Genomic DNA, 25,911 nt, shown 5'->3' with positions numbered 1-25,911 from the left:
CTGATGTCATAGTTATTTTGAAATATTTTATATATTGTATTAGAAGACATGCACAGTTTATTGTAATTGAATACACTTTGGCATTGAAATCTGAACCTCATCTTTGAAATATTAATGCAGAGCTACCACACACACTGTAGAAGGTCTGCTGACATGGACGCTCCAGGAGAAGAAGAACTCAAATGTCCTGTTTGTGTAGAGACCTTTACAGACCCTGTGCGCCTTCCATGTGGGCACAACTTCTGGTCTGGAACATGGATGACCCAAAAACATCCAGAGAAGGACCACTGTTCTGTCCGGAGTGTCAGATACTCCTTTCTCCTGATCTTGAGCTTGAGATCAACTCGGGTCTTCAAAGAAAAGTTCAGGATGTCTTTGCAAGAGCACATTTGCTGGAAGAATCATCTCAGATGTCACCTTCTGTTATCATGTGTGATCAGTGTATTGGAAAGACTGAGGTGGCTGTGAAGAGCTCTCTGTGCTCTGCTCACACTCTCCTGCACCAGCAGAGAGAGGCTTTTAGAGGACACTCTCTCATCGAAGTAACTGAAGACTTGATATCCTTTAAGTGTAAAGAGCATGTGGAGGAGCTGGAACTCTTCTGTCAGGAGGACCAGATTGCTGTGTGTTGTCTGTGCATTGCAGTCGGGTCACACAAAAACCATCAAGCTATTACGCTGCAAGATGCATGCATTCAAGGTAATTCAATTGCAATGAGTTAAAAATATTGTTGATAGAAATAAAATAAAATTGTAGTTTAAAACACAGGTGTCAAGTTCTTAAAGTCAGTGTTTTCTGACTCTAAAAATGTTAAATGGTGTAACAATCAAGTAAAAAGTTGTTAAATGTGAAAACTACAGTATATATATATATATATATATATATATGAAAATATACAGTATATATATATATATATATATATATATATATATATATATATATATATATGTATATAGTACAGTATATTTATATATTCTCTTGAAATCCATATCGGAAACATATCCGTAAAATAACACTTTATTTTTTAATTTTTTTGGGATTGAAATGACAAATTAAGTGTTTTTGTCTCTACTATGCCATGAATATTTCAAAGAATCCCTCAACATCACTCTAGTTCCCAGGTGGAATTGCCATTCAAGTCTGTGATAGAGCAAGAGTACAGCACCTCAGACAAGATGGAGACAGTCGAACAGCTGGTTGATCTTAGATGAAGTTGTCCTTCAGAAAACTCAGCGTCTGTGGTCTAGTAAGTATGCTTATATGCCCAACGATAAAATACATAGACTTACATACAGTAGGCTTACATTTTACAAACAATAATCCTACCTTATAGTGAAACATATCACATTTTTTCCACCTGCAGGTCTCAGAGCAATAAGTTTAGACCCAGAAACAGCACACCCTGAGTTGGAGGTGTCAGCAGACAGGCTGGAGGTATACTGGAGTAAGAAACCAACCCTAGAGAAGAAACAGAATACAAACATCAGCACTCAGTACAGCGTCTGGGCTAAGGAGAGATACTCCAGCAGCTCCCACTACTGGGAGGTGGCCGTCTGGAAGAAACCCTATTGGTTGATTGGTCTGTCATATGGGTCAGCTACTGGAGATCAGGATTCAGAGCATTGCAACGGCGACTTTAACAACACATTCTGCTACATCTATCATGGTAATGGAAAATATCTCATTTGTCAGGACTCAAATGAAAAGCCACTGGCAGTAAAGAAAACCATCCAAAAACTTGGAGTTTAGATATACATAAAGAAAATGAATCTTTCTATCAATGATATACACACACTTTCCTCGCTCCACTCATTCTATGTTGAATTTTCTGACCCAGTTTATCCCATCTTTAATCCCAGGTTTGACATAAATGGCCAAAACAGTCAGCCTCTTGCCACTTTAAATCTAAGAAACAAATATATTTTTCAAAAAAACTCTCAAAATGCTTGAATACATGCTTCCCAGTTACATTAGTAATATATAGCTTATTCTATAGTGTATATCTGTCTGTTTTATATAATTGAGTTTGGTGTAGTTATCACGAGAAATATAGGATTTAATACTTTGATTCTTTTTTGTAATTTCTGCATCAATGGAAATTAACTGTAAAAATTAACCCATTATTCTCTGGATTTTTTAAACTTGAAAAGTGAGAAAATGGTGCAATTTTTTTTTTTTTTGACAAATTAACACAATTAATTGTAATAAATTATTTTGCCCTTTTTACTTTAAAAGGACAGTTCACCTTACAATGAAAATTCTGTCATCATTTGTTGTTTTGTCCATACTTTGAAAATCAGCTCTCAATGACTCCCATTCTATTAATAAAAACTGTTATTTTGCAATATCTATTTTTGGAGAAGAAAGAAAGTGATACAGGTTTTAAATGCAAATTTTCATTTTTGGGTGAACTATCCCTACCTAGGCACATACTCAATTAAAGATTTCATAGACATGTACAGATATATAATTAGGCTGTAGATTAGTTTCGTATTTTGTCCAGAAAACCTGAGTTTATCTAGCTTTAGAAGATAGAAAGCATTTCTTGACAAAGTTGTAGTACACCTTAAGCTCAGATGGGCCTCCTGCCACTGCTCTGTTAATGTGATACGGGCACTCCCTAAAGACACAGGCACAAGTGTACTGACTGCTTAGTCTGCTGTAGAAGTTTTTCTAATTACAGCGGAGCTGTCCACTTCAGCACCACATGCACAATGAAACCATGAAGTCTCAAATAGCTCCTGCATTTGCACCTCTTCTTTGACCCATCAGGTATGTCAGGTTGCTTGTCCCTCTGTTTTTTTCCTAATATGCTAAAAAGTAGCTAAAGCAAGCCTCTTGAGAGTGTGGTGTACATGTTATTTATTTATTGAATTTTACCGTAGGCTGGCTTCAAATGGTATTGTCTATTGGATTGATTCTAGGCTTCTTGTGCTTGTTTTTTTTTTACTTTGCAATTGTAACTTCTAGTGGAGACTTTTGCTTTTAGTGGTTGCAGAAAAATAGTGTATTATTAATGTAGATTTGAACTCGTGTGCTTTAATTTTTGATCTGTCGTATACCCTAGATGTCCATTGTTGTTCTCAGTCACCTTAGAAGCTAATGCCTAAGAGCAGTCAATCTGAGTAAAGTATTCTTTCCAAAGCTCTCAAATAACACAGTAGGTAATGTAGTACAGCACTACACAATGCCCGGTGTCTCTGTGTTTGTGGGAGGTCAGCCGAGTTGTAAAAATAATTGTACAGCACTTTTATGTCTTAAATTTAATGCCTAAACTCTTGCTCTTAAACTACGCTAACATTATGTGCACAAAATTTTTTTTTTAAACAATTTTCACTCTGAAATTGCTAGTACATTTTACATATAATTACAAAGAAATGGCAAGTAACACTGAATTAAACATTACATTTTCAAGTAGAAAAACCGGAATAGTATTTTCTTGTAAATTGTACTCCAGTAATCTTTATTTTGTTTTTCAACATACAAATACAAATTACTTAAAGTCTTTTTGACGTACAAATAGTTTATATAGTCTCAATTATGAGGTCAAAAGAAGGTCATAAAATGATTACACAATATTAAAAAATGTATTAACATTAATAAAAATTCAAATGAGAAAAAGTATTGCATGGCACAATGCCAGGAGCTACTTTGAGAGGCATGTGTCTGTTTTATTCTTAATATCTCTCCTTATATTTTATTTAAAAGAAAAAAAAAGTCCACATGCAATCAAAATTTACTTTATTTATTTTACTAGTGCACATTGCTAGTCTTGATGTAAACAATTAATCCACTGAAGAAAATTGTTTGTCTTCGTAATCTTTAATCAAAATCTGAACATTTACTTCCGCTCTGGAATGGCATTCCTTTTCTGATGATGTCAGTTTGATGGCTTGGGCAGAATATACTTAAACACACCCCTCCAACCGTTAGATTGCTATGAGTGAGTAACAGAGAGGAGGAGTGCAAACATAAAACCATGCCCTTTATTCAGTATTCCATTTCAGCTGGAAATACGTCAGTACACGGAAACAAAGTCTGCAGCAACTTCCGGTTCACGCAGACTTTAAATTTGATTTTCATCTGTTGGTGCCTTATGTCGTAGTACAGTAAAATCACAGCCTTTATATAGGCATGCACAAAACATAGTGCAATATATGCTGAAATCAGCAGTCAATGTAGTGTTCAATGAGGTTAGACTAATGAAAAACTTAAACACTTTAACAAGCCTATATACAATGAGCATCACAAGTGATCTCCAACATTTTAAGCAGCAGTCGGGAACAAACAAAGCATTGACAGAAGTATGTCAAAATCCCCGCCTTGGTGAATGTTCACATGAACACAGTCGATGTGCAGTAAGCACTGTACTTTGTTCTTCGCTCATTCACTCACTCACTCACTCATATACACACATACAGACAGATCTCTGTATGAAGAAGACACTTACAGTAAATAGAGGATTTACTGTATGCTCCACAGGTGATAACTCAACCTCAGTGAAAGCCCTGCACAATTAATTCCTTAATGCAACATGTTATATATTGTTTGTTGCATATTTGTTTTTAGTTTTCTAGGGACCTAATAAAGTTACTAATATTGAAACATTATTGAAAAAAGTTTTTCATAATATTATATTATTATTATTTTTTTTTTACTGTGGCTCTTTTAGAAAAATGCATTAACCAAAAATGGAGGGGGTGGGGGGTAGGGGGGTCCCAACCACTGATTTAAAGGGATATTCCACCCAAACATTAAAATAGTCATCATTTCATTTCATCTGTCATTCCAGACTTGTATTTCTTTCTTTTGTGGAACAAATGAAAAAAATGTTTCAACACATTTTGTCTGTATCTGAGAAAACATTCGGGACCAGATTTTTCAACTCCAACAAACAAAATAATAATATTTTGTTAATAAAATATTCTAATAATAAACAACAACATAAGCCAGCAAATAAAGTAAAAAAGAAAACAATAAAATGTTACATTTTTTTATGCTGTAATGCATGCGGGCAACAGAAAGTACCAATGTTTACACTTACAGTTAATCTACAGCAGGGGTGCCCAACCCTGCTCCTGGCGATCGACTGTCCTGGAAAATTCAGCTCCAACCCTAATCAAACACACCTGAAGCAACTAATTAAGGTCTTCAGGCTCACTTAAAAATTAAAGGCAGGTGTGTTTGATTTGGGTTGAAGCTAAACATTGCAGGACAGTCGATCGCCAGGAGCAGGGTTGGGCACCCCTGAAAGAGTTTACTCTAATGCAACCACAGCTAATCATTAAAGTTCTGTCGCATCACAGTCATCTCCTGTTTACAATGAAGTATAATAGTATTAGGCCATACAAAAAATAATAAAAAAAAAAAAAACAAACAAAACAAAAAAAAACAGCAGCATTTAGCAATAAATAAACTTTAAATTCACAAAAGTGTCTGCTGAAACTTAGGATTGTTTCAGTTCAGATCAATAGTTGTAATCCCAATGGTCTTTTCTCAATCCCTGCTAATATACAAGTCTATTTACAAGGGGCTTTCCCTCTGGCTAGCAACCCCCACTCCCACTGCAGATTGAGCAGAACCTTTTACCATCTGTCACTGTGTTACTCCAAAATGCAGTACTTCACAGAACAGACAGAGAGCTGGCGCACCTGATAGGCTTATTTCTAGAATGGGGTGGGTCTTAAGAACATGAGTGACAGGGTGCATAGAGGAAGTCCTGTTGAGCTAAGACAGGTTTACTGTTGGGTGGGGGGGGTTGCCTTGGAGAAGATGCACAAATCCTTTTGGCCGCCTAAAACCAATAAAACTTAACCCGTTAAACAAGCCAAAACCTTTTTTATATTTTCTGTGGAGAAGAGAGGGAGGCACAGAGACTTCATACACATGAATAGCCTCTTTTTCTGAAGACTCTTGAAGGAGGGAATTTACTGTGTTCCCACTGCTGCAGTGTAGCGGATGGGAAGGAGCGGTTGAGAGGGGAGTTAACAGGTAAAGGGAGGGGTTTGACTGTAATTGGTTTCTATGTGTTTGTTCATGTAACAGTTACAGGAGTGAGGACAGGAGGAGGGGTTGGAGGAATCCTATTAACTACAGCAGAGCAAAAGTAGGTCTAATTGGCCTGCTTAACAGAAACAAAATATCAAATATATGCATTTGAACAATTTCCTTAGCTAATTTTGACATTTTCTGACATGTAATATATATAATATTTAAAATACTCATACTCTTTGGGAATATTAAAGATGTGAAAGCTAAAATTTTTTCTTCTTCCCATAATTAAAATTAAATTGTAAATTTTATTTCAAAGATTTTTACAGTAGTTGAAAAGCAGAACTAATTAGTACTCATCATAAAAATCATCAAATTTGTAGGTTAAAAAGCCAAAACAACAACAACAACAAAAAAAACTTATACCTTATTAACTAGCTGCTTACAAGTAGCATGTTTATTAGTACTTATTTAGCACATATTAATGGCTTATTCTGCATTATTCTGCTTATTCCAGATTCCTTAACCCTACCCGATACCTAAACATAATTACTACTACAACTATCAATAAGCAGCAAATTAGGAGTTCAGTGAGGGAGAACTTTTAGTGTATAATAGTGAATATGTGTTCCTTAATGTAAACTGTTACCAAAAAGTTTTATTTTTATTTTTTATTATCTTAAAAATATATTAAAGTATCACTAGAAACAAAATGATAGCCTTTCTACATCTACATATATTTGTAGTTAATTCTAAAAAAAATTTTTAACAAACATCTGACAATATTTTGTCATGAATGTGACATATTCTTTTAGTTAAGGAATTTGATCCAAAAACAAGTTATTTAAAGGGGGATCAATTTCAATTTGTTACAGGTTACCTTGGAACATGTAAGACAGATAAAGGTACTAGGCATACAGAATAGTCAGTACATTTCAGGTAAAGCACTGCAGGAAGACTGCAGTAAACAATTCAATTCAATTCAAGTTTATTTGTATAGCGCTTTTTATGATACAAATCATTGCAAAGCAACTTTACAGAAAATTAAGTTTCTACAATATTTAGTAGTAGCTTATCAGTGGTGACTGTCAGTTTATGTGCATACGGCAGAAATGTTCAGAAAAATCAATAAAAGACGTAAACAAACTGACTGCAATTATGAGCTGAGAGTTATTTCAGGTATTAGTCACCCCACCTGTCTGTGTAGTTTGACTCTGTGGCATTATTAGTGTCTGGTTTGTGAATGTGATGAATAATGTTTTTCAAATACAAAGGAATTGTTTGTAGCGTGTGTGTGTATGTATGTATGTAAAAGAAATAGAGAAGAGAGACCTAGAGAGCTCCTATACATATGTATAAGCACGTGTGTGGTCTCTGAGAGAAATCTATGCTCTATCCTTCCCCGCCTCCTCCCCCATAACTGCAGTGGTGGTCATAATGCCGGGTGCATACGCAATACCTGGCACACGTCCAATCGCAGCCACACTTGCCCACTCTCACAAGAGCTGACAGAAAACAAGCAGCTGTGTGAGACTAGCTTCTGAGAGGTTAGACTGGCTTATAAGCATCAAAGAGAGTGAAGCCTCGAAGGCGTTTTGTAATGATCAGCCTCATCTCTCCTCTGAGCTATTGAGATATGCAGTAGGTTTATTTCATTTAACCTGAACTGACTTGTAAAGATGTGATTGCAGTCTAATGCAGATGGTAATGCCTTTCTGAATGCATTACAGGAGAAATATTTATATGGAGTTCTACGTATGTATTCTATGGTCACGATGATATGTTATGTTTTGGATGCCGGTCCCAGCTAGGGTTTCCTCAGTAAGGATGAACAGAAACCTAGCTGATATGTACTTGACTACGCAAGAGACGTACTTGTTAGTATCTCTGTTTAGGTAATTATATTATACCTTACTGTACCTCTGAGAAAGCGACAGTAGATTTTATTTACCACTATGTATGTAATCTGAAGAGGGAGTGAGACAGAGTCTGCCAGCAGCTATGCCAAGGTGCTTTTGTATGTGGAGTTTGCTTTAAGTTCTTTAATTAGCATGCCACACATTTAGATCCTCTTGCCATCAGTAAACATACTTTATTTATTTTGTAGGAGTACAGTATAAACAAGAGGAGCCAAGGTGGTTAGTTCACAATGTTTTGCTTTAGAGTTATTTCTAACTTTTTAATAAATATAATTTAAAATATAGCGGCAAGTAGCAATTACGGGGCCAAGCGCTACAGAAGCAAGCATCAGACCAACTGCAGAAATGAGTAAATGAAGCCATTTTAGGATGATTTTAGTCAAAACGGCTGAAAAATCGTAAATACAACCACTAGTAACATGATTTATTGGCTTATCACGTTTGACCAATAGGTGGCGCTGTTATCAAATCAATGTGGTGTGTTCTGTGTGAGTTGACAATTGCACACACAAAGTTTGGTGTTAATATGCCAAAGCAATTGCAGAGATACAGCCTCAAGTGTCATTTTGGCATCATGCCTCAAATTCGTTGCTATGGTATGCTAAAACAGTTTTGTCCTATCAACACAAAATCCATAACTTTTTGTCAGTATTGTCTGAAGATGATATGATTCGTTTTTTGTGAAAATCGGACCAACGGTCTAGGAGGAGTTTGAAAAAGTAGGTTTTTAAAGAAAATCAAAATGGCGGACAGGAAGTTTGGCTGACTATGGCAACATTGGTATCACTGTTTTTAGCATGACCCAAGGAATCAGTTTCGTAATGGTACACCAAAGCAATTGTAAAATATAGCATTTTATGTCATAATACTCTATTGTAGTCAATGGCAATTTCATGTTTTGTCCAAGTACAGCGCCACCAAGAGGCACAAGAGGGGGGTTACTCTGCCATACGGAAAAGCCGCCCCTGACGATACATCATTGTGTTTGGAAAATATAGCATTTTACTTTAAAATTCAAAATGGCAGACACCAAAAATGGCTGACATGGGAAAATTGGGTATTAAAATTGGGTATTAAAATACGCCAAACCATTGTGGAGATATAGCCTCATATATAGCTTCATAACCATTTTTGTGTGCTTTTCGTCAAATTTGTTCGCATGTTATTCAAAAACGGTTTGAAGAATCAAATTGAATTCCATAACTTTTTTGCCAGCATGGTCAATTTTGGTGAGAATCAGACAAACCATCTAGGAAAGTTCAAAAAAGTAGGTTTCTTGAACAAATAAAAATAGCGAAAAAACAAAACCTTGCTTTTTTATAATTTTTGAATTTTGGCATGAGCCAAGGATTCAGAGGAAAAATAATTTTCCTTCTGTGCCTTACGGTTCAAAAGTAATTGGCATAAATATGATTGAAACTTTGGACAAGTGGTGGCACTAGAGCGTTTGAGTTAGAGACTCCAAATTTGCTATGGTTAATTATTAGACTACCAAATAACCTGGAACCAAATTTCACAACTTTCCCACAAGCGTCTCTATGGGCTGCCATAGACTCAAGAGGGGAAGAAAAAACAGAAGAAGAAGAAGAATGCCAATGATTTCAATAGGTGCCTACGCAACTTCGGTGCTTTCCCCTAATGAATGTTCAAAATACTGTAGACCTATAACATATTGCTAGTGTTAATGTTAGAGTGAGTTATGCTGGTCAGTGTACAAATGTTTTACTGAACCTATTATAAAAGATGTTATTGTAATGTTAAAGCTGATATACTTCTTGTTTGTCTCTTATAGGTGATTTTGAAGATGATATTGGAGTCCATCCAAACTCTATGTCAGATGTGAACAACAACATACTTCCTGAGCAAACAAGATGACCAGTACGATAAATCAATTGCAGAGAACAGGTGTTGTGATATAGGACAGATCTGCAGGCTGATTTTGGTCAGTCATGTCTCAGTCAGGTAAAGTCCTCCACTTGTATGTAGAGGTGAGATCTGTCACTGATGAAGAAGGAAAAGACCTGGATGATGTGGCAAAAACAGACTCCCTTATGTTGACAGCACCAGACATCCTTCAGTCATCGCAGTATGGTGGCCCTAATGCACCACATGGTCAGACATCCCCACGCGGAGTCCTGCATAAAGGTGGAAGCAGCACCAAGACCTTGGCCTCTAGTAAATCAACATCTAGACACTCCGTAAGTTTTCAGCTACATCCAGGACACGACTCAGACCAACCGGTGACCCAACAGCAGAAAAGTCTACCTTATGATGAGATAAACCAGTTACTGTCTGCCTTTCAAACAGATCCCAATGGAAATGCATGTCACTTGGTTTGTGCTCCTTCTGAACGTGACCCCTTCTTTGGGAAGGAACCTCACTTCTCAGGACGGTTTACTGCCCCTCCTACTCCCAGTGGGACTCGTAAAGCTTGCAGCCCAACTAAGATGAATGGAGGAAATGAAGGGAGGCGATCTGTTGCCACTTTCAGTTACATTGAAAAAGCTAAAATTAAATCAGTAGAGGGTCAGTATAGCTCTTTGTGCCAGAGCGAGCCTCACAATCCTTTCAACAGAACCATGGAGGAGAGTGCTACCCCTCTCCACCTCAGGAAAAGGCTCAGTGATCCAGTGTGGTTGAACAGATTGGAATCCATGAACAACTGTAGTTCAAACCAGCTTAGTCAAGGTTTGGGGAACTCACATATAGGTACTCCCAGCTTTAGGAGGGCAACTCTAGACTCCATTGCCAGAGAAGCCACCCATCGAGCATTGGAAGATTTTGGTTCCCCACAACTAAGGCAAAAACTGGCAGGCAACTGTCCTGATAGAGGTCATGACATCAGAAGAGGAGAGCAGCGCCGCTGTCGGTCTTGGTCTGGATCACCAGTGATACCATGCAGTTCTAGGACCCTGCCCACAAAAGCAACAATAATGGACCATGAGCGGAATAGTTTGTTTTATAGAATTCCTAGGAGCCATGCTACAGACCAACTGTCTAACCATGCCAAGCAAGTTTACTTTACAATGTCACACTCAAGCGCCAACAATCAGGAGGTCTCAAACCAAAGAGTGCAAGAGTATAGGTATCGCCCAAATTTACCATCCTGTAAGCCTACAGCTATTCAACATGAACAGCCAGCTATGATTGTAACTCAACCATCAAGCAATCAACAACTCAGTCATTCCATAATAGATAGTCCACGGCAAGCCCACAGAGTTAATTTCAACCTGACCAACTCAAAAAATAAGGTAGAAGAAGGAGCTAACCAGCTGAGTGGAAGGAGGAGCATATCCCCAGCCACAAGTCCCGAGATGGCTTGTAAACTAGCAGAAGAAGCCACCAAACTTTCCATACTTATGGAAGCCAGGAGGTCTCCAACCCCAACCCTATCATCGACAGACACGGTAAGATCTGACAGTCCCCAGCTAGGACATTCAAGAGAGCCTCCGCTCTATGCTAACTTCCAGGGCCCTGGAGAACAAACTCACTCTAATTGCAACCTTCCTGGTCAGGAGTACAACTGTAAACAAGAATTTGTCAAAACTGGTCACCACTCTGTTCAAACAACCCCTCTTTTGCCCCACATTGGAAGTATATCTCCAGCAGCTCCAGCAAGGTTGAACCGATCAGATGTAATACCGTCCTCTCCAATACGAGACCCACGTATAGAGAGAACACAGTTGGTAGGGAAGGACAGCCCGACTTTGCATCGGCACCTGCCTTCCCAGTACACAAGAGACAGTCATACACCTAGTTATGAGCATAGGCAGTATGAGACACTCAGAGGTCTAAAAGACAGCCCAAATAGCAGCAGGAGACATTTTACAAGGCCTAACCTAGAGACACCAAGCTGGACCGCTCAGCAAAAGCATGGGGTAGAGGAATGCTTAGCCAGAGAAAAGGAAAACTTAAGGGAGAAGGACAGTCATAAGAGGAATAGTCCAACAACACCAGTCTCTGAAGAGAACCATTGTAGGGTCTCAATGCAGAAAAATGAGATGAAAGCTGACACTAGGACTAACAGGGAGTGGAGTGGTACAGCATCACAGAGTTCCAGTGGGGTCACAGGCAGCCTTATAGAGAGCACTCTACATGAGAAAGACTGCATATCCTCTGAGATATCTAGCAAAACCAGCCAAAAGAGTCCTGACTCTGGAAACACAGGAATACAGGTAATCTTGGTACACATCTTTAGATTCATCTCATGCCTTGATTTACTGTTTGAGTTTGTTGTCTGATAACTCAATTTTTGTTTGTAGTCTGAAGGTGGACCATTTCTGCTGAGGCCTTCCTTGCGCTCTCAGAAGATTGCTCGTGCCAAATGGGAGTTCCTGTTTGGGTCCCACTACGATCAACAAGATAAGCATGAAACAAAGGGTGAGAATTTCTTGGAAATGTCCAACTCAGACTTCCAGAAGGCAGTTTTCTGAAATGTCATCCTTATTTCTTTCATTTGCCTTTCATTGTAAACAAGCTGTTCGCCTCATAATGAATGTTTAATCCAATTATGTAACAAGCCTTATCCCCAAAGCATGACATTATGATTTGCCCTCTCTGTTTAACTTGGCTCTTTGTTTTTTCTCATCGCTTCTCAAGGTTTCTCTTTACTGAAATGACCTTTTAATGGATTTATGTTACAGCTTTGCTTGATTTTAGCTGTGGTTTTATGTCGTGTATAAATTTCTTGAAAAATTATGAATTTATATGTATTTCATGTAGTCTTCATATAGATTATTTTTAGTTTCATTGAGTTTAAATTCTTTACTGTGTATAGGTGTTTTAAATTCACTGATGTCAAAGAGTGAGAGGTTAGAACAGAATGAGTCACTAGAATTATTCTTGAGAATTGCTTGTTTTATGTGGTTATTCCTTTCCCTTATCTTGACATTTATACAGTTTGCAAATACTTTTATCCAAAACAATTTCAGGCTATTCTTTTTATCAGTGTATGAATTTCTGGCATTGATAGTGTCATACTCTACCTGTTGAGCTACAGGGCCTTATGTCATACAATTGTTAATTTAATAACGTCCTTATTTGTAAGCCAATTCAGATTAAACCTTCTGCAAATAGAATTATATGTGGCCAAAGCCATTTACTGAAACTGTGAATTAGAAAGGTTAAACATTTTGTCTGTTTAGATATACTGTTTATATATATATATATATACTATATATATATATATATATATATATATATATATATATATATATATATTTCAAATAGAAAGAATGACACTCTCAATCATTTGATTTTCCTTTGATTAACACCCATTCCAGGCTCCTCCACTGCACACTCAAGTGGTTGTTCCAGTGAGTCTCCAACATCCATTCCACCTTTATCTACACCCGTAAGACCAATAACAACACACTCAAGACACTGTAAATCAACTGGCTCTTCGAAATCTGCATGCCACATTGTACAGCAAGTTGAAGTGGAGTTGATAAACCATCATTCCACAATGGAAAGCTCCAATAAGACTGGCATCACCAGACGTAGTGTGAAATATTCAGAGACTGACATAGATGCGGTGCCCCTGCGTTGTTACAGGGAAACAGACCTTGATGAGGTGATGATGGCAGAACAGGAGGAGGTGGACTCTGCTTTTGGCAGTAACCGCAGTGTGCTAGGCACCTCAGGCACTAACAGCTGCAGCCCCCTGGAGGGAGTGTTGTGCCCACACACAGATGGTGAGGAGGAGCTGCAAGATGAAGAGGTGGTGAGCTGGGCCAGTGTGAGGATGCAAGGTGACAAAAAGAGGCAAAATGCCACACCTGAAGGAGATGAAGTGTTTAGTCGACTGCTAAGAGGGTGAGTGTGGAATAGAATACACTATAGCTACATATGTGAATTCACACACATATCTGACATCCACATCCCAGTGAACGCAACAGAAGACTTTCACTTGATATCTGTTTAAGATTTGGATTTTGAATGCCTGCTTCATGTTGTTTTGCTCCATTATGAAGACTTTAGGGGAAAATTAGAATGGGTCTAGAATGGATGCCCAGGGGGGCTGCAGTGGAGTTCAGGGGGGTCAGATTAAAATAGATTAAATAGTATTAAAATGGTATAAATAAAATAATAACATAAAATAATTTCACATTTACATATACATTATAATAGTACTAAAGACTTCATCAGACTAATTACAGTTATTTTCTTCTATTGACACCCATATTTTCAGTAGTTTCTCTTAATATATTTTTATGGTGGGTAGAAAAAATACAGTGTCAACTTAAAAGAAACTAAATATTTTTCAGATACTTTTTACGTCTATTTTTGTATTTTTTTTTACAGTATTAACTGGGTTTTTATTCGTGAAAATGTAGAATTCTAGGGTGTCAGTACTGTGGCATCATTTTAATTATTTTTAAGACAAACCACTCATAGGAGTACATCTATGACTTATGCTCTTCTTGTAGTCCCCCAGATTGCCAGCCTGACAGCCACATGGCTTTGAAGTCTCCCATCTCTGTCACCAGCCCCTGCCGAATCTCATCAGATGGCTTGGACTCCTTTAGCAGACACTTTGAGAGCATTATGGAGTCGCACCGTGCCAAGGGCACCTCTTATAGCAGCCTGGATAGTGAAGACATCACCCCTAGTGGCCCACCTGTCTTCACTTTTGACTTTCCGACTCTCACTCCTGAGATCCAGAGTCAGATCAGTGAAAGTGCCAAGCAGATCATCGAACTGAACTTCTCTCCACTAACGTGCCCCGAACCACCTGCTGTGTCTGATCCCACAGAGTGTATGGCCTCCCAGGACCCACACAGGGAGGACCAGAGTGGTGTCTGTGAAGAAGATAGTCCATTCTGCAGTGGATCCAGCTCTGATCATGCCTGCAGGCCTGATTCTGACACAGATGCTGCCATAAGGTTAGTATCGGTCTGGTTATATTTTCCATGAGTTGTCATTAATATCTCATCATCACTGCATGTCAACAGATATGTTAGTGTAATGTAAACACCCCCAAACCCCGCTGGTGAAATAAACACTTGGAAGAATAATAGCAATTATACACATTAGAAGAGGAACAGCTGGCAGTGCAGACACACACACAAAGACAAATTCATTCCTGTCCTCATCATAGTACGACATCAAGCTGTAGTTCCTCTCAAAACGCAAACAGATGTTTTGATGACAGATGGTAGCCACAACTCTATGTAATTTGCTCATTTTGACAAATTTGAGTCACCAGTTGTTTAGTGAAAATGGATTTAATGGGCTGTCTATTTTAAGATGGGTTTACAAAAAGAATCAACGGTTGAGTATTTACCACTAGAGGGCAGTGCCGAGCTTTGTGATTGTACTGAGATACCAGCTCACTTTGTTTTCTGGATAATCTGTTTTGACTTGGAATGAACTACAAATAGACTTTCTTTTAGGGATGCCCTTGATGTAGTGTGTGTTAACATGCAGGGCTTGCTTAAAATCATCCTCAGAGAAATAGAACTGTACGTAGCAAGCAGTCATTTAGGGATCTCAGGGTCAGAGTTTTAGGCCTATAATATCTTGCTACTCCTTCCTGTCTGTGCTGTCAGAATAAATCAGAGTCCAGCTCTGAGTCCATTAGCATTTTTATCTAGTTGTCCAATAAAAAACGATGCCTCCTTAAAAACAATGAATTTAAAAAGTTAAAATTTACTCCAAAATAAAATTAAACTTGCTGAATAAATAATAAATTCTTAAATGTAATATTTTTCGTACATTTTTTTTAAATCAGCAAATAGTTTTTTCTTGTTCTGTACACAAAATGAATTCAGATTTATGTTTAAAAACTTATGATTTATGATAGATTTATATTAAACAAAGTATGTCAAGACAACAATGTTGATCAGGAAAATAAATATTTAGCACTGACAGTAGAAAATATATGCACTTGAGCTTTTGGAAACATAAGAATTGTGCAACAACAGCGGTTTCACAGAGTTTTGTAGCTTTTAGACTGGCATTTTAACGTGGCATAAGGTTTTCAAGTCCCTACAATAAGGAACATTGACTGGATATTTTATCTGAGGTTTACTGTGGTTATAAAAAGCTCCTGAAAGCCGACACTGTATGCTTTGATACCTGGTTCATCCACTACATTCCTTCTCCTGCCATGGGGTTAGATAGACCTGGAGCTTTGCCAGGCACACTCAATCTCCATGGTGAGAGCAGATTAACTTGTCTTGTGATTTCAGGGTTTTAAATAGAGTGAGTAGGAAACTATTACTGTTTCAGCAGGGCTGTATCTGTCCATTATTTTAATTAAATGGCCACTGATATTGAAGAACCACAATCCATTATTCTAACACATAATTCTGGCCTGCATTTGTTCTTATAGATCGATACATATTAATCATGACTATGTATTCAGCACCATGTTGAAATGGAGATTGACTAAGTCTAATGGGAGGGACGAAAGTAACAAGGCAAGACAAAGAGAGGAAGAGAGGGTTGGAAAGAGGGGAAAAGGGGGAGTAAACTGTTGTGAAAGGAAATACAGACCATATCCACCAGAGAAAAATAGCTTAGCTGAGAAGAGAGGAACACGCATTCAGATCCACAAACACGCACAAACAGGCAAGCGTAAGGCGGGAGTTGGTGGGGCGAGAAAGAACGAGAGAAAATAAAACAGATGAACAGCTGTATCCATCCTCTGACTACGCAATGGGCACAAAAAGAGCTTGTGAAAGTTTGGAGAAGGATAAGAGAATCAGCAACACAGCAACTAAAAGACTTTAATGACAGTTCAAGAGACTTGCAAAAGCAGAGGGTCAGATTTCTTCTAAAACCTCCCCAGGCTAGTTCTGGACAAAAGGAGGTTCAGGAAAGGGTAGAAAATGTGGAAGGCTGGAGGCTGGGTTTATAAGCGAGTGCCTGTCATCTGGCTATGTAAGGTGTGAAGGGGCAGGGCTAAGGTGATGGCTCATTATGTGCTCTGCTGGAGGGGTGGGCCCTTGGAGGACAATTACATGTATGCCCCCCACCCTGCCATATACCGGTGAGTAGGAAAATATAGACTTCTGTCAGTGTTGTTATAGTATCAGTGAGATACTATTATAGTTTTTATTAATGATTTTTTTGCATTTTAATATTACTTTTACAGTTTTACTAATTTTACTTTGTTTTTAACATTTTTATTAGCAATTTTACTATTTATTTTATTATTGTGATTATTAAAAAGTATGTGTAGTGGTTATTTATTATTATTATTATTATTATTATTTATTTTTTTCAGTTTTTTTCAGTGTTAGTTATATATATTATATCAGTCATTTGCTAAATAGTGTTTGATGAATACCTGAGGCAATCCACAGTTTATCGCACTATTAAAATTTAGTATTTAAAAGCACTTCAAGATTTATGTGAAGACCATTATGGTCTCAATTTAACACACGGGGTCTGAATAAGTTGAGGTTTGGGTGGTCTGACTCCTCTAATTAAAATTTGTTGTCAAAACGACTTTTACATATAAGTATATGTTTTAGTCAGGGTTTCAAATATTTTGATAACAAAAAAGTTAGATTAGTTAGTTACCGGATTGTAAATAGATGCTCCCTACCAGAAATCATATTAGCCTGAGGATGTGACCATAGTCACGGTCGATTCCTTATCATTAGGATCATCATCTGACAGAGCATTAACAAAACATAAACACTGTCACTATCACTTCATTGCTGATTAAAATACTACAAAGATATCACAATCATATTTATCTTGCGTTACACAAGACAAGCCTCAACACACTGTGAAAGTTCCTCCTTAAAATTTCTTTTAAAAACATCAACTCACTGAAAGCCACTGTATATTTCGTACACTGTTGTTATTGTCACTTTTCCAATACATATTTTCATTACCACTCAAGACCTAAAATTCTAGTTCAACTCATTGTCAGTGTAAGGTAGTATCATATCCTCAGCATGTGAGACTGTCATCATTGCTTTGTCTAAGCTATCTAGTCATGCAAAAAATGTTTAAATTATGCAGTCTTTTTCCTCCTTTAGTATGTAAATCTTGTCATCCATCGTTAAAAAGAGGTGTGTTCAAATTTTTTCATAAAGCACTGGAATGTTGTAGAGCCTCAGCACATATGAGGTGATTGTTTGCATATGCCTTCCTGCATTTATTTGTAGAAATATGTATTGGCATTTGTAGAAATCATTGTCTGGCATTTTTCCCACTTTAAGTGCCCTCACCAAACAAGTTATTCAAACACAGGTGTCTAATTATATGATGTCTGACCTTAAAAAAAAATATTTAGCAAAGGTGTGTCTGTTAGTCACTGTGCATCTTTGTAGAAGCTCTTCTCACATCCTAGAAGCCGTGGCGGAAAAGCTCTCTATATTTCTTCCTGGTTTTCTCTGCCATGTTTCTATCTGTCCATTGTTTGAAGTAGAAACAGTCTGCCCTCATACCCTTCCTTCGAGTCTCCTCCCCTGCCTTGTTTGTGAACTATCCGGTCGGAGTAGGTTAGGAATGGAGAACTTCGGCGCAAACCAAAGACAGATGACAGAGTGATCTGCATGTGGCATGAACTTTCTGGTGCTCGTACATCTAAAAGACTTTGGAATGCAGTGGTTTAAAGGCAGAGTTGGGTCCCTGAGGTAGAGTAGACACTTTTTTAAAGCACTTTTTGGGGAGAGCTCCTCTTGTTTTGGTTTTGCAGACCTTTTATGTGAAGTTTGCCAGAGTTTTACATTTTAGTTTTTGTTTCTAGACTGAATGAAATGTATTTAGTATATATATTTGACACTTTTAATATAAGTTAAACTTCTTTCTGTTCTCTTATTATTTACATGTGAATATCAGCTGAAGACCTTTATGTGTATGTGTGTATGTGTATGACAAGCTTTTGTGCATTTGAATGGTGTAAAAACGGCAAATGTATTATGCGCTCACAATAGGTTGTCAGGTGTGCTTTTTTTTGTTGTTATGCTAGTTTCTCTGTAAATGGTGGATTGAACTGATCTGCTGGGAAAGAGTTTGTAAAGGTAGATCAGATAGACTCTATTTACATCTCACTGCTAGTGCATGACAGGTTCAGACATGATTGATAGAAGATAAACAAATTTTACCTCATGATTTGACTGCTTTGATGAATAGTCAGTATTAATATTTTCAGTATGCTTTAGTGTGGTTCAGTATGCTTATATTGTGTTATCCATGATGGCTGATTGTAAGCCCAAGCATATTTAGATATCGTATCTGGGTTGCCTTTTTTCAAGTAAAATGTATTCCACTTTTACTTGGTAATGTTATAACTCATATTCAAATAAATGTGTGTCACCTGTGATGTAGATGTCGTACATTTATTTTTCCTCTGGTTCCAGAGAGAGGCCATCCCGGCCGGTGTCTGAGTCTGATACAGAGGTGGCTGAGCGATTGGCTGTGGGCAGCACTGAAACTCTGGCCAATGGCAACAAATCTGACCTCCAAGCTGCAAAACGGTTGGCCAAACGTTTGTACAGTCTTGATGGATTTAAGAAGTCAGAGGTGGCACGTCATCTGAACAAGAAGTGAGGATCATTTTAACCATTAATAAATACTAAGAAGCTTATGTTTACATTTATTTTAATTCAGTCGTCTAACTTTGTTTTTTGAGCTTTTGTGAAGCAAAGTTATCTTTGATTATAATAATAAATGCCATGTTTTAGGGTAAATGTGGAGAAATATACAGCGGGGACTGTGTTTTAAATATTTAAAACTTCAAATAAAGTTTTAGGGTTTTGAAAATAAAAAAACTGAACGAACTTTATAAGTTAAAAATGTTAAATATTAATAATTCTGCACTGTTTTTAGGGTCACTTATTTGTGAAAATTACCATGTGAACATATTTGCATTAAAGCATTGACTTTTGGACCCCCAGTATGAGACGCAAAAACTTATTTTCTTATGCTTTTGTCTTTTCATGACTTGTGCAGCAATGAATTCAGTCACATGGTGGCAGAGGAGTATCTCAGTTATTTTAACTTCTCAGGGATGATGGTGGATCAGGCGTTAAGGTGAGCTAGCTATTATTCCCATGTTTAGTTAAGTAAATATTTGCTCTCATTTCACGTGTCCAACCGGTTTATTCAAATTCTCAGTCTGTTTTTCCTGTTGTCTTTTGTCGTGCTTGTTTCTTAGAGTGTTTTTGAGAGAGTTTGCCCTAATGGGAGAGACACAAGAGAGGGAGCGAGTATTATCCCATTTCTCTAAAAGATACATCCAGTGCAACCGGAACACTATACTAAATGAAGGTAAGCCATACCAGCATTGTGTGTGTGAATGAATGTGCATTTGTTGTGCATCTGGTGTGTGTTATAATATGACTAACACTAGGGGGTGCTCTTGCTCTGATTGTGTGAGCTAATGGGAGTTCTGTCCATCTGTGTTTCAGACAGTGTTCACACACTGACTTGTGCCCTGATGCTGCTCAACACTGATCTGCATGGTCATGTGAGTTTGAGAAATGACTTATCTGATGTTCTGATGAAAAAAAATCCCAGCATCATTTTAACTTGGAAAACATACAATGATTCTGAAATGTTCATGTCTGTTTTGTGGAAAACAAAAAAAAATATTATATGACTGTTAAAAAACTGGAAGTTATAATAGGGTGTTTATTGTGAAATTACTATTGTTATTATTACATGTACATGATGCGAGTCTCTGTGAAGGGAGCTGGAACTGTGTTTTTAGGATGGATTTTATTCTCTGAGCTCCTCAGCACCCTGAGGGGATGAGGAGGAGTGTCGGTTTTGCAGTTAGGAATTAAGATAGAAATTCATCCATAAATGTAATAGTAAAAACATTTCTCAGAGGAAGCAAAATAATTTTTACACAAAATATTAACACGTTTACTGCCCACTGTGCCCACTTGGTATTTTAAGTGTTGTTGAGTGCACAGGAACTGTGAAATAGGTCAGCCCATCAGCTGACAGTGAATTTATATGCTATCGTCTCTCTCTCATTCAGAACATCGGGAAGAGGATGTCCTGCATGCAGTTCATTAGTAACCTGGAGGGGCTAAATGATGGCCAGAACTTCCCAAAAGATCTTCTCAAGGTTTGTAGGGTTTTCAGGCATTCACACAATGACATCTTTTGCATACTAAATGATCCCATTAAGATCTAATTGTGTTCAAGCCATAAAAGACATTTACCTGCACCACAGCTAATGAAATATCCCTGTGTGTAATTAGCTTATTCTAAATAAATTAAATCATGCCATTCTTGACCTGTTTTTCACTTGAAAAAAGGCTCACTCTGGTTATTCAATATGATGCATTTTAGTAATTTTGGATGGTTAATCAGCTCATTAATTTCATAGTAGAATAGTTTTAAATAGTTCAATTTTTGATAAAACAATTTACATTTTCATACACTACAAACTTCAAAAGTTTGGGATTGGTAAGATTTTTCAAATGTATTTGAAAGAAGTCTCTTATGCTCACCAAGGCTGCATTTATTTGATTAAAAACAGTACAGGGTTAATTAACCCAGAGTTGCTTAATTTAAATGTGTAGAATCTGCAATGTTGTCAATCAATGATCATAACAATCTGATCCATATCTGAATATTCTTGTGAATGTAAAATTATTATCAGAATATTCTTGTGCATGTAAACGTCCATATAAAGGGCAGCTTTTATTGTAGATATTTTTGAAGTTGTGGAAGAACCTTTCTCACAGATCATAGCTACAAGATGAAGCTTTGAGTTACAATGCTGCACTGAATGCACTCTGTGCCTGAAATTATTGATTTATTGCCATTTTTTTGTTTGCCATGTTTGAAGTTGAGTATTGTGACTAAAATCAGTCATGTGGGGGATTTCTGTCGCAGCTGATGTCAACAAACTTTCTGTGCTCCAGTGTGCTGGCGCTGAGGGTTTGTCTATTTTAGTACCTTCTCTCGGATTACAGGCCACGCTGCACAAGAATAATAGCCACATGATGACCGCACCTGAACCACTCTGCTAATATGTGCTTTAAAATCACAGCGAGCCTTTCAAACCTTTGGTCCTCCCACTCTATCCCTCTCTCTCTCTCTCCTCTGGCCATCTCTCTCTCTCTCTCTGTGTCGCTCATCCCTCGTTCTCTCCTCCGCCCTCTCACTCTGTGCCTCGCTCTATTCCATCACCTCCCACCCCCTCTCTCTTCACAGTTTTTCTGCACTCTCTTTTTCTCTCTTTCTCTCTGCCATCTTGCTCTTTGTTTCACCCCTAAATCTGCAAAAACTTACTCTGCTGAACTGTACTTAGCCCTGTCTGTCTAGGTTATTTCCATATCTATATAATCCTCCTTATCTCAGGCCTTGGATAACAAATGGCATCCTTCTTCTACCTTCTCAGCCCTGGCCTTCTTTCTCCCGGCTTCTTTCCTCCTACCACTATGTGAGGGTGTGAAGGCCACACAGCTCCATAAAAAACACATATACTCTCTAAAAATACTCTCTGAGAGCACAGCTTATATACTTGGATATTTCTTCCCATAATTTTAGAATCTTAACCCTCTTTTTCATCTCTGTCTGTCTGATATTACAACAGGTTTTAGGGTTAAATATAGCACAGATAGAGATGGCAACTGAGAGAGACGTCTGCGAGCCAACAGGTTAGGCTCTCAGTGCCTGTGTGGTTCATGACAGTTAATGGCCGTGAAAAACCTGTGTGAAGTCTGTCTTCATGCTAGCAACAGCAGGGTTGGCAGGGAGGACAGATGGGAATTTGGCTGCCACACGGCCTCTCACTGAAATGAGGGTTTTGTCATGGTATTATCATAAATGCGTTACAAATTGCTCATTCTCTCTGTCCTGTCCCTCTTTCTCTCTTTTGTTCCCTCTTTTTCAATTTGCAAATTCTGGTTCTGTTCTTTCACTCAGTTGAGAGAACAGCACGATTCCTTTGTTATCTCTCTCAGGTTGAGATTAATGAGTGTGTGCATATGCATCATCGCGTTATGTATTATGCTCCTCCTACTGGTCACTACACAACTTACAGCTGCAAACTGTGAGAGATGGTGTTTTGACGATTGATTTTAACATATCTGGTAAAGCTTCAGTAAGGTTCAGTACTTGAGGTTCAGGTTCATCATGAACTAACAATAAAGCAAAGTGCATTTATTGATCTTGCTTAATGTTCATTTATATATATTTTGTTGTTCATTGTTAACTCATGTTTGTTCATAATACACTAATAACTAATGTTAATTTTTACAACTTTAAATGTTAAAAAAAGTATTAGTATACACTTCCATTCAAAAAAGTTCACTTTGTAAGATTTTTATTTTTTTTTAAAAGTATCTTTTGCTCACCAAGGCTGCATTTATTTAAATACAGTAAAACTGTATGATTGTGAATTATTTTCTGATATTTATTTTCTCTTTTAATATATTTTAAAATGAAGTTTATTCCTTTGATGGCAAAGCTAAATTGGTGCTCAAGAAACAATTATTATAATTTTACATTTTGAAAACATTGTATTGCTTAAAGGGGTCATATGATGCAATTTCAATTTTTCCTTTCTCTTTGGAGTGTTACAAGCTCTTGGTGCATAAAGAAGATCTGTAAAATTGCAAAGACTAGACTCAAATCCAAAGAGATATTCTTTATAACGGTTAAGAGTCAACCACACCCCCCTAAAACAGCTCGTTCTAACACACCCCCACATCTCTACGTCACTATGTGGGAAGATTTGCATAACGCTGCCCAAATGTTCATGCAAAGAAAGAAGGCCAGACTTTTATTCTCTCTGTTGCCGCCGCTGCCATGTCGTGGAGACGCTGTGTGTTTCGTTGCGAAAGCGAAACTATTTGTTTGGTCTTCCGAAAGAGTACATGACTAGAAATCAATGGTGAAGTTGTATTTCAACACTGTTCAAGAACAGTTCAACCCAAATATTCAGATGTGTGCTGTGCATTTTATGGAGAATGAGGACTATTTCCTGAACCAGTAGCCTGCAGTGCATCTGTGGCACAAAGGCTGTTTCTATGAAGTTGGGCAGTTCAAACTTTGCGACGGCTCCGCCCACTTTGCACTTCAAAAGCGTTCTTCAGGAATCTACGGGTGACGTCACGGACACTATGTCCATATTTTTATACAGTCTATGGTAAAACTCGACGCGTTTCAGAAGGCGGGGCATAGAGGAGAAACAATAATGTACATTATATGGAAAATAATGTGTTTTTTTAACCTTAAACCGCATAAACACATTGCATTATACCAAATACACCAAATAATGTTCTTTTTAGCAGCATCATATGATCCCTTTAATATACTGTATATGTGGAAACCACGATACATTTTTCCCCTTGCCGAATAAAAGTATTATTTTCATTTAAAAAGTAAAAAAAATAAAAAATTATGGTAGTGTATGTACAAAATAACATTCAGTTTACGATTAATGCATTATTAAAAGTAGGAATAACAATAATAATAAAAGATTTAAGAAAAGATAAAAATAAAAAATATGATTTTATTTTATTTTATACATAGTTTATTGTTAGTTCATACATCATAACTGTTAACGTGTATTTTATCACTGATGGAATGCTGTATTGATCATTTACAATCCAGGACTGGAACTTTATTACAGAAGATTTAACCAAGCAACATTTTTTATTTTAGTTCTTCAGGCACTATCTATGTTGCAGCAGCCACTGCACAACAAACATGGATGTAATTCCATTTCCATTTCCAATTTAATTTCCAAGATGTGTTTGGCTTGTCAAAGGTGTATTCAGACCTTTTTGATTCAGGCTTTACTGTGCTTGTACAATCTCAACTGCTGGCATCCCAGTCTGCTTTTGAAAGACACAGAGTCTTTCTTGTGCTCTAACATGAGCACATAAAACCTGACTCTGCCCAGCTCACTGGGATAACTGCTGGCTGCCTGGTGACAGTGGCCAAATAAAAGCAGGTCACGTTTGAATAAAGTTAGACTCAGACTATGAGATGCCCAGTGTCCCAGAGCTGTCTGTTACAGACAGAGAGAGAGAGAGAGAGAGAGAGAGAGAGAGAGAGAGAGAACAGGCTGCATCAGTGAGCAGAGTGCCAAAAGAACCTGCACCAACTAAATTAATTCACTGCTTCAACAATATCCCCAGTGACTTGTTATATTGCGTAATTCATATAGATAACATAAGTCGACTGTTCATTGGCCGCTCCCATGTGTGAACTGTCCAATTATATTTTGTAACTCATTTGGCAAATGGATAAAGCATTTGGCTAATGGATATAGAAAAGCAATTTGTACAAGCTTTATGCAATAACTGTAAAAAATATTTTTCAGAGTTGTAAATAAAACACAAGATTATTGGCTAGTAAATTTTACAAATAATTACAAATCATTTTTTTTTTCAGTGACATTTTGCATTTAAAGAGATTTATCAATTAATTATTTATTGTGACATTTAATCAATTTTTTAATGGTTTAATAAACATTTTAAATCAGTCTGTTTATCGATTTAAAATGTGTGATTTATTTACATTTTTCTTTCTTTCTTTTTTTTTTTTTTAAATTCTAGCCAGTACAAAAAAAGCCAGTATCAAATAACTTGAGGGTTAATACTGATTTTGAGTGCCAGCATACTCAGTTATCATAATTTACATGATAATAATTAGAGCAATAGGTTTATTGCTTATTTATTATCGTTATACATTACAACATACCTTTTCTACATTATTTGTCTTGAAAATGAGAGTGTGGCAGTAATGTGATGTGAGGATTTGCACCGTCCGAGATCCCTGAAAACTGATTGACATTCACAGGAGGGTGGGATCATCGAACATTCAAGTGCTGTGATTTGTCAGTCATGTTGGGAGACGGGTACATCAATTGAAAAGCAGAGCGCGAGAGAGACCTTGAAAGAGATCTGGCGAGATTGTGAATGCAAGAGAGAGATGGGAGGGTGAACACTCCTCCCTCACAAGATCTCATTCTCACCGCACAGCCCATTTTTTATCTGCATCACGGAGGAGGAAAAAGACTGTGAGGAGAAGAAGAAAAAGAGCGAAGGACTCAGACACCAAA

The 25,911-nt window shown here is 37.4% G+C and overlaps 1 protein-coding gene and 1 pseudogene across 1 annotated transcript in view; both read left to right on the top strand.

Moving 5' to 3' along the window:
- Positions 1-153: 153 nt before the first annotated feature.
- LOC122147154 lies at positions 154-9,785 on the top strand (annotated as a pseudogene).
- LOC109046761 overlaps positions 5,845-25,911 on the top strand; it is a 29,546-nt gene continuing 9,479 nt past the window's right edge. The window contains exons 1-10 of the mRNA XM_042768855.1: positions 5,845-5,991; positions 9,703-12,085; positions 12,173-12,290; positions 13,193-13,724; positions 14,339-14,794; positions 19,235-19,420; positions 19,827-19,907; positions 20,032-20,144; positions 20,285-20,343; positions 20,863-20,952. Of these exons, the coding sequence (XP_042624789.1) occupies positions 9,860-12,085; positions 12,173-12,290; positions 13,193-13,724; positions 14,339-14,794; positions 19,235-19,420; positions 19,827-19,907; positions 20,032-20,144; positions 20,285-20,343; positions 20,863-20,952 (3,861 nt within the window). The 5' untranslated portion in view covers positions 5,845-5,991; positions 9,703-9,859. The remainder of the gene's footprint in view (positions 5,992-9,702; positions 12,086-12,172; positions 12,291-13,192; positions 13,725-14,338; positions 14,795-19,234; positions 19,421-19,826; positions 19,908-20,031; positions 20,145-20,284; positions 20,344-20,862; positions 20,953-25,911) is intronic.

The sequence above is a fragment of the Cyprinus carpio genome, chromosome A13 (genome assembly GCF_018340385.1).
Source record: "Cyprinus carpio isolate SPL01 chromosome A13, ASM1834038v1, whole genome shotgun sequence".
NCBI classification, from domain to species: Eukaryota; Metazoa; Chordata; class Actinopteri; order Cypriniformes; family Cyprinidae; genus Cyprinus; species Cyprinus carpio.
This window is presented reverse-complemented; position numbering and strand designations above follow the sequence as displayed.